Source organism: Aedes aegypti, chromosome 2 (assembly GCF_002204515.2).
Source record: "Aedes aegypti strain LVP_AGWG chromosome 2, AaegL5.0 Primary Assembly, whole genome shotgun sequence".
Taxonomy (NCBI): domain Eukaryota; kingdom Metazoa; phylum Arthropoda; class Insecta; order Diptera; family Culicidae; genus Aedes; species Aedes aegypti.
This window is the reverse complement of record NC_035108.1, coordinates 363024740-363036830: the sequence shown is the minus strand read 5'-3', so window position 1 is coordinate 363036830 and position 12091 is coordinate 363024740. Positions and strand designations below refer to the sequence as shown.

General features: G+C 38.5%; 2 protein-coding genes across 2 annotated transcripts; one reads left to right on the top strand and one right to left on the bottom strand.

Annotated features, from left to right (window-relative positions):
• The first annotated feature begins 142 nt into the window (after window positions 1–142).
• Window positions 143–5349, top strand: LOC5570818. Its single transcript, XM_021846497.1, has 7 exons — window positions 143–542; window positions 605–772; window positions 837–1525; window positions 1584–1730; window positions 1788–4681; window positions 4745–4934; window positions 4995–5349. Exons 1-7 carry the CDS (start codon window positions 524–526, stop codon window positions 5286–5288), a joined length of 4401 nt encoding a protein of 1466 aa, XP_021702189.1. The 5' UTR covers window positions 143–523; the 3' UTR covers window positions 5289–5349.
• Window positions 5306–6957, bottom strand: LOC5570826 (zinc carboxypeptidase). Its single transcript, XM_001653278.2, has 5 exons — window positions 6697–6957; window positions 6495–6631; window positions 5968–6437; window positions 5621–5911; window positions 5306–5564 (listed from the first exon to the last, which is right to left on the bottom strand). The coding sequence occupies exons 1-5, from the start codon at window positions 6940–6942 to the stop codon at window positions 5365–5367; spliced, it is 1344 nt and encodes a 447-aa protein (XP_001653328.2). The 5' UTR covers window positions 6943–6957; the 3' UTR covers window positions 5306–5364.
• Between the last annotated feature and the right edge of the window lie 5134 nt (window positions 6958–12091).

Sequence of the window (12091 nt, the reverse complement as noted above, 5' to 3'; positions counted from 1 at the left end):
GGATCTTCGGATAATCGATTCATATTCTCAAGATAATCATAGATATTGAGAATTACATCTCAATTTTCAAACAGTTTTATTTTTTCAACTAAAAATAAGAAGAAGCAAAAAATCAGTTTAGTTTTGTTCTGCTGTTTTGAATTAATCAGGAACTACAGTTGGACCTTTTCACCTAGAACAAATTGATCTCGATCCCGGAATTACGCAATACACCGAGCCGTGCTACAATGTTTCAGCTTTGCATAGCCAATAACCAATAGGTTCAATAAACTTCCACTCTCCCTCTGATTGCACTGTTTTGCCACATGTCGCGACTGGATCATAAATAGGTGTACATATGCAATCACGTCTCTCACCGCGATGACCTGTGGGTGCACATCAAATTTGGCTGCAGCAGCATGCCGATAAGAGGTCCCCTTAAAAGAAGATTCTCCGCCGAATTGGCTCAACAGTCGCTAGTGAACAGGTGATCAGTTCGTACCGAAGGACCAAAGGACACACGATTCAGTGGTGGTGTTGTGTGATGAAGCTGTGGATAGCTCGTAAGTGACTGCTTCCGAAATTGGTGGTGATAGAGTGAGTTAAATTGCATCTCGTTTTTCAGTACTTGCCCTTGTGGCAGCAGTGCATTCCGTACCGGTGAAAAACTTCTTCTACGGAACCGGTACCGAAGAGTACGTCTATCGTTATGTGCTAGATGTGAGATCGGGCGTTATAGAAGCCAAGAAGGGCTCGCAATATGAAGTGATGGCTGATGTGCATATTCGACCAGGTGATTTTCTTGTTCGTAATTTGAATTGTTCTTCAGAGGTAACATACCAACCTCTTTTCAATAGATCCCACTGGAAATGGTACGTTTGTGTATCTGGTTGATCCCAAGGTTTACGTTTATACGGGACCACTCATGATCAAAGGTGATCTTCCTCAAGTAAAAACGGCAGAAAAATCATTTGTGCCAATTGCCAAGGAAGCGGAAGTTATCAAACTACCTTTCTACGTTACATATGATAAGTATGGAATGGTGCACGAAGTGTTCACTGTTGCTGAGGATACTCTGTGGAGTATCAATATTAAAAAGGGCATTGCAGCTGCACTTCAGCTTCCGGTCGACAAAGTTCCAGTGAAGAAATATGTGAAGCCTGTTGTGTTTTCCACCGTGGAAGAAAGTGTATATGGTTCGGTAAATGTAACCTACGACGTGGAATCGGTACATGATCACATTGTGGTAACCAAATCTCCTGATTACACAACCTTCGATAACATGCCATACGATGTCTACAGCAATGTAGAGGTAGAAAAAGTCTACAAGAATTATGCCATCTGGAACACAACATATGCAGAAGCGAAATACATGGTGGTGAGCGACAAAGATGGTGTTAAAGTGGAGGAAGTACACACCGATAGCATCAAAACAGTACAACCATCAGTCTCCGAAGGTCAAGTGCAATATGTTGCTACTAAGCAATATTTTGTGTTCAAATCGACTGTGGTTCCATCGACTCCTTTGGAGTTCTCCAAATTTTTGGTATGTAACAACATGACCACTATACAATTCCCTGTTATTTCAAATTATGTTTTTATAGGTCTATAATCCGCTATATTTTGTACCATCCAAAAAATACTTCGAATCATATTTCCCATGCTTATCAATTGTTCCTCATGTGGTGGATATGACTGTGGTTGGACCGAAAGTGCAAGCTATGTTATATGAAGCTGTTGAATATCTCAATGTAAGTTTAAATAACTTTTTTCTGCATTCATTTATATTTATTGTTAAACAAACTCAGGAAAACCCGATCACAAACGTGGAAACCGAGACCAAGCACGGCCTGACTATTACGAGGATAGTCGAAGTATTCAAACCATTCACCGTCGAAAATTTTGAACAGTTCTATACTTTGATTATCAAAACCACTACTCCGAAAGACGTTGTTGCGGTTGACGTATTCTACAAAATATTGCCCATCGTTGGAACCAAAAACTCGGTGGTTTTTGTGAAAAATCTCGTAAAGAGTCACAAATTGAAGGATTTTGTCTCTAGCACCATGTTTTTCTCGCTGGGACTGAACGTACGAGTGCCGACCGTAGAGCTTCTAAAAGAAATCGAAGAATTCTACCATTTTGAGAATGAAGTGAAACCAGAGGTCGCCCACGCTGCAGTTCTGACATTCGGTTCGTTGGTTTATAAAACATTCAAGTACGATACGCACTCGCCAGTGCTGCAACAGTATGTCAAAGTATTCTACAAAAAGTTGAAGGAAGCAAAGACCTTCGAGGAGCAGTTGGTATGGTTACATGGTCTGAAAAACATAGAAGTAGGAACTGTTTACGAGCTACTTGCTCCCATTGTAAAAGGCGAACAGGTCTTAGATCTGCCCTATGATCGTCATCTGCGGGTTCATGCTATATATTCATTGGAAAAAATCCTGCACTACGACTATGATGAGCTATTTGAAGTAGTCTACCCCGTATTTGTAGATGAAACTCTGCCTACTGATCTACGTGTAGCTGCTTTGAAAGTTTTGCTGTCTACAGAAGAGGTTAAATACTTTGCAAAAATTGCTACAGTCATGGGAACAGAAAAGAATCCACAAGTATACTCTTTCTTCGTAACTACCGTTGAACACATGGCCGAATCCTCAGTACACAAGGAAACTGATTTCTGGCAATACGTAAAGCAGACGGAGAAATTCTTCAAGCACGTTGATCCTTCTGTGGAAACAAAGGCATTCTACTACGATTACGTTGACAAGAAGCACTTCTTTGGAGCATCGATTTATGGAAACCTGGTGGCTGATGACAAACACAATAAGGTTAACCAATTTTTCATCAACTTCAGTCCATACGTGATGGATCGCCATGTGGATCTGTACTCTGTGTTCGTAAAGTTCGAGGGTGTTGAAAATCCATTGACCATGCTGTGGCCCAAGCTATTCAATGTTGAACCCAAAACAGTGAAGGAACCTATCATTAAGCACCATGAAAAGGAACCAGTGCATGTAGAGTTTACTCTGATGGCCAACGGAAAGGTTGTTTACACTACATATTTTGATGAGCAAACCATCAAAATGTTCTACAGCCACACTTGCCTTACTATTTTAACTACGATGAAGTACCAGTTTACCAGCGTTTTGAATCTTGCTGACGTGGAAGTGTTCTCTCCCACAATGGATGGGATACAAACTAAAACTAATTTTGAACTGCCATTGATATCTCAGTTCAAATACGATGTCATTGTACCTGTCGCCAATAATGTGAATGAAATGACGTTCTCTGTTCATAGCTACTTCCGTATATGGATGCACGGTTTCTACGGAATTTCGGTTTACAATCCGTTTGCCATGACATGGCAAGGAACCCGACGGGTCCATGCATTTGACTTCAGTGTACCGTTCAATTTCGATGTAGTCTTCAATTTCCAGCAAAACTCATTTAAGTTTGTGTGGACCAAGAGCACCAATGATGTTCAAAATGTAGTTGGATTCAAGACCCACGTTAAAACTCAGGTATATGCCAGATCTGATTCTGAAGTGGATTACATGAAGACCACCTGCCCGGAATGCAAGCATTTCTTAACGACAGTCGTAGAACCTGTGTATAAGAAAAAAGATGTTGTACTACACGAGACCCATTCAAAGTACACTGGCCTGCACTTTTATCTATCCGTCTATGACATCGAAGAAATGCCTCATTTCAAATACTTCAAAACCCTTTCTGATATGTTCGTTAGTGATGCCTTCTATGAACTTCCGGAAATGCCGTTCTTCAAGTTCATGATGACCTATTACACATGGTTCTACACTCACTTCTTCCCACCGCAGTATTCGACTTATGGAGTCGTTGGCTACATCAACCCATGTAAGGTCTACCCATTCGATAAGCTCGAAGTTACCTTCAAAGTAAACACAGAAGATGTTCCGCATAAGTTCTGGACCACTCCTAGCTATCATCAATACGTGAAAGTTTCAGCAGTTTTCAAAAATGACCATGACGTTGAACTTAACCACTGGGATATGAATGTTCATTTCACTCACGAATACGGGGTCTATTTCAAGAAATTCAATGTACAAGTTACGAGGAAAACTCCTGGGGAAAAGAACATGAATGTATGTTTTGATTATGTGAAGGATGTTGAAACAGATTCGGTAAATGGCAAGATGACCTACTATCATGGTTACTCATACGATCACAAGTGTGTGAAGGACGATATGGTCGTTTCGGTCGGATGGACTGGAAGCTTTTCAGAAACACAGAAAAATTTCACCAAGAGCCCTAACTATTCATACAAAGAATGCGTGAAACACTACGTTGAGATGTACAAACCACCCACACACAACCTTTCGCCAATTCCAATGACATACCATTGCGCTGAAGCCCACACTACTGTTCGTAAGTACGTGTACAACGTAGACTATCAGCATGTTATGCCAGTGTACTTGGAAGTATTCAAACCGGTGTGGTTCTGGGTACAGCAAGTGTTCCCTGTTTACTATGACGTTTTTGCGCACCATCACGTACCGGAAAGTAGTTTCGTTGTCGACGTGGAATATCCTTTGTGGTGGGTAGAACACCCAACAGTGGATGTTACCATCACCACACCAGTAGACAGTTTCGTGTTCGAGCACGTCCCATACTACAATTGGTTCTGGTGGTTCCAACCCGATAGCGTTGTTTTCAGCAGGTGCGTATCAATCAGCTATTATTGTTGTAGATTTGGTATAACTTTGTTGAATTACCATTACAGATACTTTGACGTTATGAAAACCACCGGCTACACAACCGAATGCGTAGTAAACCCTGTGTTCAACTATACCGGTTATCATTACGACGTCAGTAAAACGTCGGTCTACAATGAATGGACTCTATATGCCGCAGATCATCCTACGACCTACAATTGGGCCGTCTACGTTCAGAAATCGGAAATGAGCTTAGTTGTAAGTATTAATCAAACGTTTCTAAAAGATATAAATTACAAAAAGTGTATTGTTCTCCAGGCTCTGAAGTTCGTGCTAAACGGTCACGTCGTTGTGGTGCAACCTGTCGTTGACAAGATGTACGAGAAGACGGGAGTTATGAAGTACACGTTCACCGTAGATAGCGACATTATGGAAGTTATGAAGCATGGAGTTGTCTCGGGAGTGTATCCATTCAAGTACTTCAAGGTAGACAGCACCATTGTTTTTGTGATTCCAAACGTATCGGTTTACGTTGTCTACGATGGACACCAAGTAGTGATAGAAACTGTCAAGAGCGATAAGGTACAGTACTACGGTCATTGTTATGTTTGAAATACATTCCACTTAGATTTTGTTGTTCAATTGGTCTATCAAATAGAAGCCGAATAGTGTACAAACATTGTTTTATTTAAACCTTAAAATAGTTTAATTCTCGTGCTTTGGCCAAAAAGGCAATCAAGGAATCTAAAACTTCTTCTGAGTTGGAGACGATCTGGTCAGCCGGTAGTATGAAACCATAGTTTCCTTTGTCACGGAATTCATAGGACGCTGCAATTGAGACATTATGAGCTCCCAAAGCCCAATCCCGTGTAGAACCGGATGCAATGTCTGTAAAATAGATGTTTAACAATAGTCCAATTATTCGATATGTCATCGATACATACACAATACGTCGGCAGTGTTGCCAAACTGATACAACGTGCCATAACGTTTAGATAACGCAATAGCAGCTGCTTCAGCCATTTCCATCCAATCGCCGAAACGTTCGACCTTTTCGGCATTTTGATAACCGAATGGCAACAATATAAGTTGACCATATGAGTGAAACGAGAGGTAAAAATGAATTTTCTCCTTTTTCTCAACAAAGTAATTCATAATGTTTTTCGTTTCAATCTCAGATGCTGGTTCCGGGCCAGCATAGGTTTCCGTGCACGGGTTTATCGACGACCCACCATCTAAAATTCAAAGCTTTTGAGAGTTTTATGAATTCATAAATCTGTACGTAATTTACCCATCCAATGATGTGGGAAGTTTCGATTCATATCCACTCCATAACACAGTACACTATGTGGATATCGCGTTTTTCTCCACATTCGGTTTGTCTCCTTAGTGTAGTTGAATCCATCAGGATTTACAACAGGCAATATATACCAGTCGTAGTTCCGAGCGATCTCTTGAACTTCCGGATCCGTTGAAGTTAACAATTGGTTCAAAATCCACGTAGTTGTTGCCGACGTAATCCATTCGCGGGCATGAATAGTGGACTCCACGAATATACCAGGATTACCTTCTTTATGCGACAATTTCACTGCTCTTACTTCCCTACCTTCATACGAATGACCGATCAATTCCACGGAAAGTATGTCTCCGTACTGTGCTACCAAGCCATCAATCCACTCATAAATTTCGTCCAATGTGTGGTAGTCTTCCCATCCGAATCCTTCGCGCTTGCGGCGGGCTGGTCGTTCCGTATCAATCAATCTGTGAGCATTGCATTTAAAATGGACTCCAAGCTAATAATTTACACACTGAACGTACCGTTGAACATTTTCTATTTTTAAAGAAACGGCCATTTCCAGTCGAGAGCACAAATCTTGGAAATCTTCCACCTTGTGTGGTGGTACCATTATGCTAACTTTCATTCCTGTCTGCACCGGAGATTCCCAAAAGATGTACTGGAAGATTAATTAGGTTTGATTTTCGTCTTCGTAAATTACATTTCCATTTTAAAATTTCTTACCCCATCAGGGAATTGCTCTAAATATTGCATAACTTGCAACTGTTCGACATTGTCAATCGCAACATCATAAACTCGGTAGTTATCAAAACGAACGAGCTCACCGGAGGTTAGCGCCAACACGGCCGTCAATACAAGACACGGTATTCTCATCACGAAATCCTCTTCTATACTGAAAGTATCGCTTTCAATTGATATACGTTTATTACTGTACCCAATGCCTGCGATCTTCCCGATAGCAGCTCGCATCCTAAAGAGGGCATAGATAGGCTATCAGTAGAAGTCGTTCCTAACTGCAAAATGTCTGAGCCTATCGAGCAACTTGAATTGACAATTTAAGAAATATGTGGGCAGCAAAATTTAATAGCTAAAAATGTTCTTTCTTAAATGCTATGTAAAGTTACAACCTAGTTTTCCAACAATATTTTACTGCATCACAAATATTATGCCCGTTTATCAGCTTTGTGTACAATAGGGCGATTCAAAATATAAAAATGTTTGAAAATCCAATCTCCCATATCTTCCTTATTATCCTTACCATAAAAATAGTATTCTGTGGAATTTTCAGCTTTCTAGGTGATTGAAAAATTTTAAGAAGTGTTCCAAACGCGCTAGTACTATAATGTAAGTATAAAATTTCCATCCCATAGTAATAACTCATTCTTCAAACCTTAATGAAGGATGTTGCTGAAAAAACAAATTCCTTTTGAGCTATTAATGTTTGGGATTTTCATAGATGTTTACAGGGCGATAATCCCATATGAAGTTAAATAATAGCAAACAAACTCATGAATATCTACTATTAGTTCACAATGCATCATTTTTGCAAAACGACTTGTTAACTGTATTATTTGCCTGTAAAATTGTTCTTGTAGTTTCTTTATGCAGCAAGAATTTACAAGTTACAAGACTAACATTATTACATATCAAAATTTTCATTAAGCTACAGGGCCCATTGACCACGGTAGGTGAGTAGATCGTAACGTCGATTGCAGTATTACTACCATTTATAGATGAGAATGAGAATCGAGAAATTATAGGTGTTAAAAATAAATGGCACCTGATTATCCTTACAAACATATACTGAGATGGCTGATGTCTACAAAAACGACTAGCTACTGAGATGGCTGATGTCTACAAAAACGACTACAACTGTCCGCCTACTGAAGGTACATCCACCCTACACCATCAAGTATTAAATAATCACTTTTATCATTTCGCTTGGACATGTTTAATCTTCGCTTATGACAACAAACAAACCTAACTGCAGTGTCACTGATCTGTTGCAATTCATCGACAACTGATGAATTGATAATTGAGCCAAGAGCTTGAACTTTGCCACGTGTTACCGCGAAGCCCATATAGGTTCCATTTTTCAGCCATCCGAAACCAAACTCTTAAAGAGCTATAAATTGGTACAGCAGTAAAGGCTTCAGTCTGTTTGACTTCATGTCAAAGACGGTGGAAATAAAATAAAATAAAAAATAAAAATAAAATAAAAAATGTAGCTGCTGGTAGAGGGATTGATGTTATTTTATGAATTTAGGTATTTTCATGCAACAACGGCATTTTTTGTCTTATAAGTACTAAACCAATCGGTGGACGGTAACCATAAGTGCTGAATCAATCAGTGGCCATAGAATATAATAACAAAGAGTGAGAGAAGGAGACTGAACACGAAAGGTTAGTATCCCGGATAAAAAATACAATACAAAAACAATATAACGTATTGAAACAGTACCATTCAATATATTGGTAACACAATACAGTATATTGTAAAATGACAATACAAATACAGTACAATATATTGTTTTGAAAAGTTCACTGTATGGTATATGAGATTTTTGCAATATAATGTATGGGTGGTTAAGTATCGTAACAATACAAATATAGATATTTTCTCATACAAACATTTTGAAAATACAATACGATATATTGTTCATGAATTGTCTTGATAAGCAATTCGTGTATTGTTGTACAATACAAAAACAATTCAACAAACTGTATCATGGTTGCCTTCGTCGTTACAGCTAATGTCAAGTGACTTCTAAAAAACTACTTATTTTTACTTTTTGAATATTTTCCACCCAACTTTTCTTGCTTTTTGAACTTGTTTTGTTTATTTCTTTCAGCAAAGCTACATAGAAAAAAGCAACAGTTGTTTTACGCGAATATAGGAATTTGACCAAAATTGTAAGGTATAAAACCAATTAAAAACAATACAATGTTCTGTTACAATATTTTATATTGTTTTTGAATTGTATATCCAAACATGAATAATATTGCTTCGACATTAAATTACAATACGCTGTATTGTATCCAATACGTTATATTGTACATTAATGGTTTATTCCATTCACTGAATGATACGTTTTTATCCGGGATGTCTCTTAGTAAAATCCACTCCATGATTCTTCAAATGGTATGTGTTAAGCCAAATTTCTTCCAGAACATTTCAACCATTGGGATGATGGTATTTACTATAATTGACTCCGCTTAAGCCTAGGGGAGCCAAAACATTTACATTTGCATCAGTCTACTGGACAATCGTTACCAGAAACTTCTACATTTTTTTTCAATGCTTTTTAAGAAACTCGAACGATTTTTTCAAAAGTTCCTCCAAAAAGTTTGCAAGGAAAGCAACAAGAGTCCACCAGGAGGTCTTCTTCATAGAAAGAAAAAATCATATAAATTTCACTGTATCATCATGCGCATTCAGAGAATACCAGATCTGTCGCAAATTTACACTTCATGTAATATTACGTTAACATCATGTAAATTTCCAATATACGTCGGATAACCCACCATGGACTCAAACTGATTACACAACAATCTACATAAATTTACATGATATCGATGTAAAGTTTTGAATGATGTGTATTGTAAATTTATGTTAATTCTGGAATTCCCTTTATGTGCATGATTTAAGCTTGAGCTTGAGCTTGAGCTTGATTGGCCGCCCGTGGATGCACTCCAGTATCGCCAGATCAGCTGCACTTACACAAGGAACCAACCGAATGACTGCTTGGGACTAACAGGCATCCTCAGTGTATAAGTGCTGGTGATCTTCTATTTTTAGGCAACAATGGCACCTGCCACGTCAGAATGCAGACCAATGAGGGGAAGGGGGAGGAATTGATGATGCATTGAACTGGCTCCCACGTAGACCGTATATTCCACTGCATCCACGCCAGTTCATGCGGGAGTGTATGGATTGGGGGAAAGGCATGGCAGAGAGGTTTGCTTTTGTGGTTAGCAGACTGCCTATGTATCAGGCGTAAGAAAGGCGTGCGCGTGGAAGTAGGAAGCGTTAGGGAAACGGTTTCTTGTCCGTCTCTGGTTCTAGCGTTTGCTATGAACGAATAGATTGAGTGTGATATATTTAGAATGGAAGATAGAAGCAAGTGAGAGATATACAACTACAAAGTACGAGGAAAGGGACGGGCCTGGGATTGAACCCATGACCTTCTGCATATGAAGCAGAAGCGGTAGCCATCAGACCACCAACCCCGTCACCCTTTATGTGCATGATTTAAAGCTGAATTTTTCATAAAATGTTTTTTTCTGTATTGGGATTCTTTCCGAAAATCCTCCAAACATTTTCGAAAGGTTTGTTTCAAATGCGTTGCTTTAAAACTCACAAAATTACGAAAAAGTCTTCAAAAGTTTTTCCGAAGAAGTTAATTAATTGACTTCTTCGGGAAAACTTTTTTTGTAATCAATTATTAATTCAATAGTGACACCTCCATGAATGTTTCTAAATATTCTTCAAGAATTTCCTTCATATATTTTATCTTGAAATTTTCCAGATATTAACACATGGAATTCTTCTAGAGACTTTTTCAGAAATTATGCCCTAAAATAATAACATATCTTCAGCTATTTATCAATACATTGTATAAGGAATCTCTGATGATTATTGAATTCTAGAGATTGGCAAAACGGATCATTTTAGTAAGCGGATCCGATCCGAATTTCTCATTTTAGTGAACCGGATCTTTTGAACGGTTCAGTGACTCAGCGGTTCACAAAAAGAGCGAACTGAACAGAGCGAACAGAAAAAGAGCGGATCACTTCCTGTTGCGCGACATGCGTCGTAAACTCTCGGTCTATTTCTCCTACCCGAACCAAAGAAGCAAAATAGCACTTTTTCTCTATCTTTCATCTACCCGTATGCAAGTGGGCGGGACAAATTTGCATGTTTTTGCAGAGAGCGCTCACGGAGCAGCAGAAAAATGTACTTGCATGTGTGGCGTGGCACGCAAAGCAAAACACGTAACAAACGTTATAATAAAGCCAAGAAACGAACGAAGGTTCGTTCTTTTTTCGGATCACTTTTTTGTCTGATCTATACTGGTCAAATGAACCGATTCTCGACAAAACAGAGCCATGGATCACCCGTTCTTTTGAGTGATCCAGATCTTTTGATCTACTCCGATTCATTTTGCCCATCTCTATTAAATTCTCTCAAGAAGAAATCGTTTATTACCAGAGCAATTGAGGATATTTCTACACAAATATAAAAGTGATATTTCAGATGAGTTTCTAAATAGAGAAGTTCTTACCAGGAGCTCTAAAAGTGATATGATATTACTCGAAGAACAGATCTCGCCTCATTTCAGAAAAGGTTTTGGAATGATTTCTGAAGCAATTGCTTGAGGCATTCCTACAGCTGTTCTTAGAGTATAATACATTGATTGGGAAAAACTTATAGAAAATATTCTTGGAAATTTTCAAAAAAAAAATCCATAGGAAGAAGTTTTCTTAAGAAATGGTCTAAAGGAAAATTTAGAAGCAATCCTTTCAGTAGTTCTTCTTTTTTTCCTGTCATTACGTACCAATTGGTACAGTGCCTGCTGCTCAGTTCTTCAGTGTTCTTACGATTACTGGGATTTTTTTGTCAATTGTCGAGGAAAGTCGAGAAAATTTACAATCCGAAAAGGTCCGGTGGCATTCGAACGCTCGGCATGGTTATTGTTAGTGAATATCTTAGCGATTATGTTGTGGTCGAAAAGAATATCTGAAGCAGTTTCCATAGGAGTTGATTGAAGTATTGATTTATCAAAGTATTCTTCGATAAATTTCTGAAGTAACTCTTGAAACAATGTATGGATTATTTCATTCAAGCATAGCATATCATAGCAGAGACTAATTAAAAACTATTCTCTGGAAGAAGGTCCAAAAACTATGCTTCCTCTCCATGTGTCTGGGGTTGTTCATTGGAAACTTCTTTGCCTTAGGAAAAATTCATAAGGAAATTTCAGATAGTATTCAGAATGCATGTGTTGCATTGTGTTGTTAACATGCTTTGTAGCAAGTCCTGAAAGAATCATATAGCAGATACCTGAAAAAATAAGAAAAATAAAACTATTTCAAAAAGTATTGCCAACTATCCCGA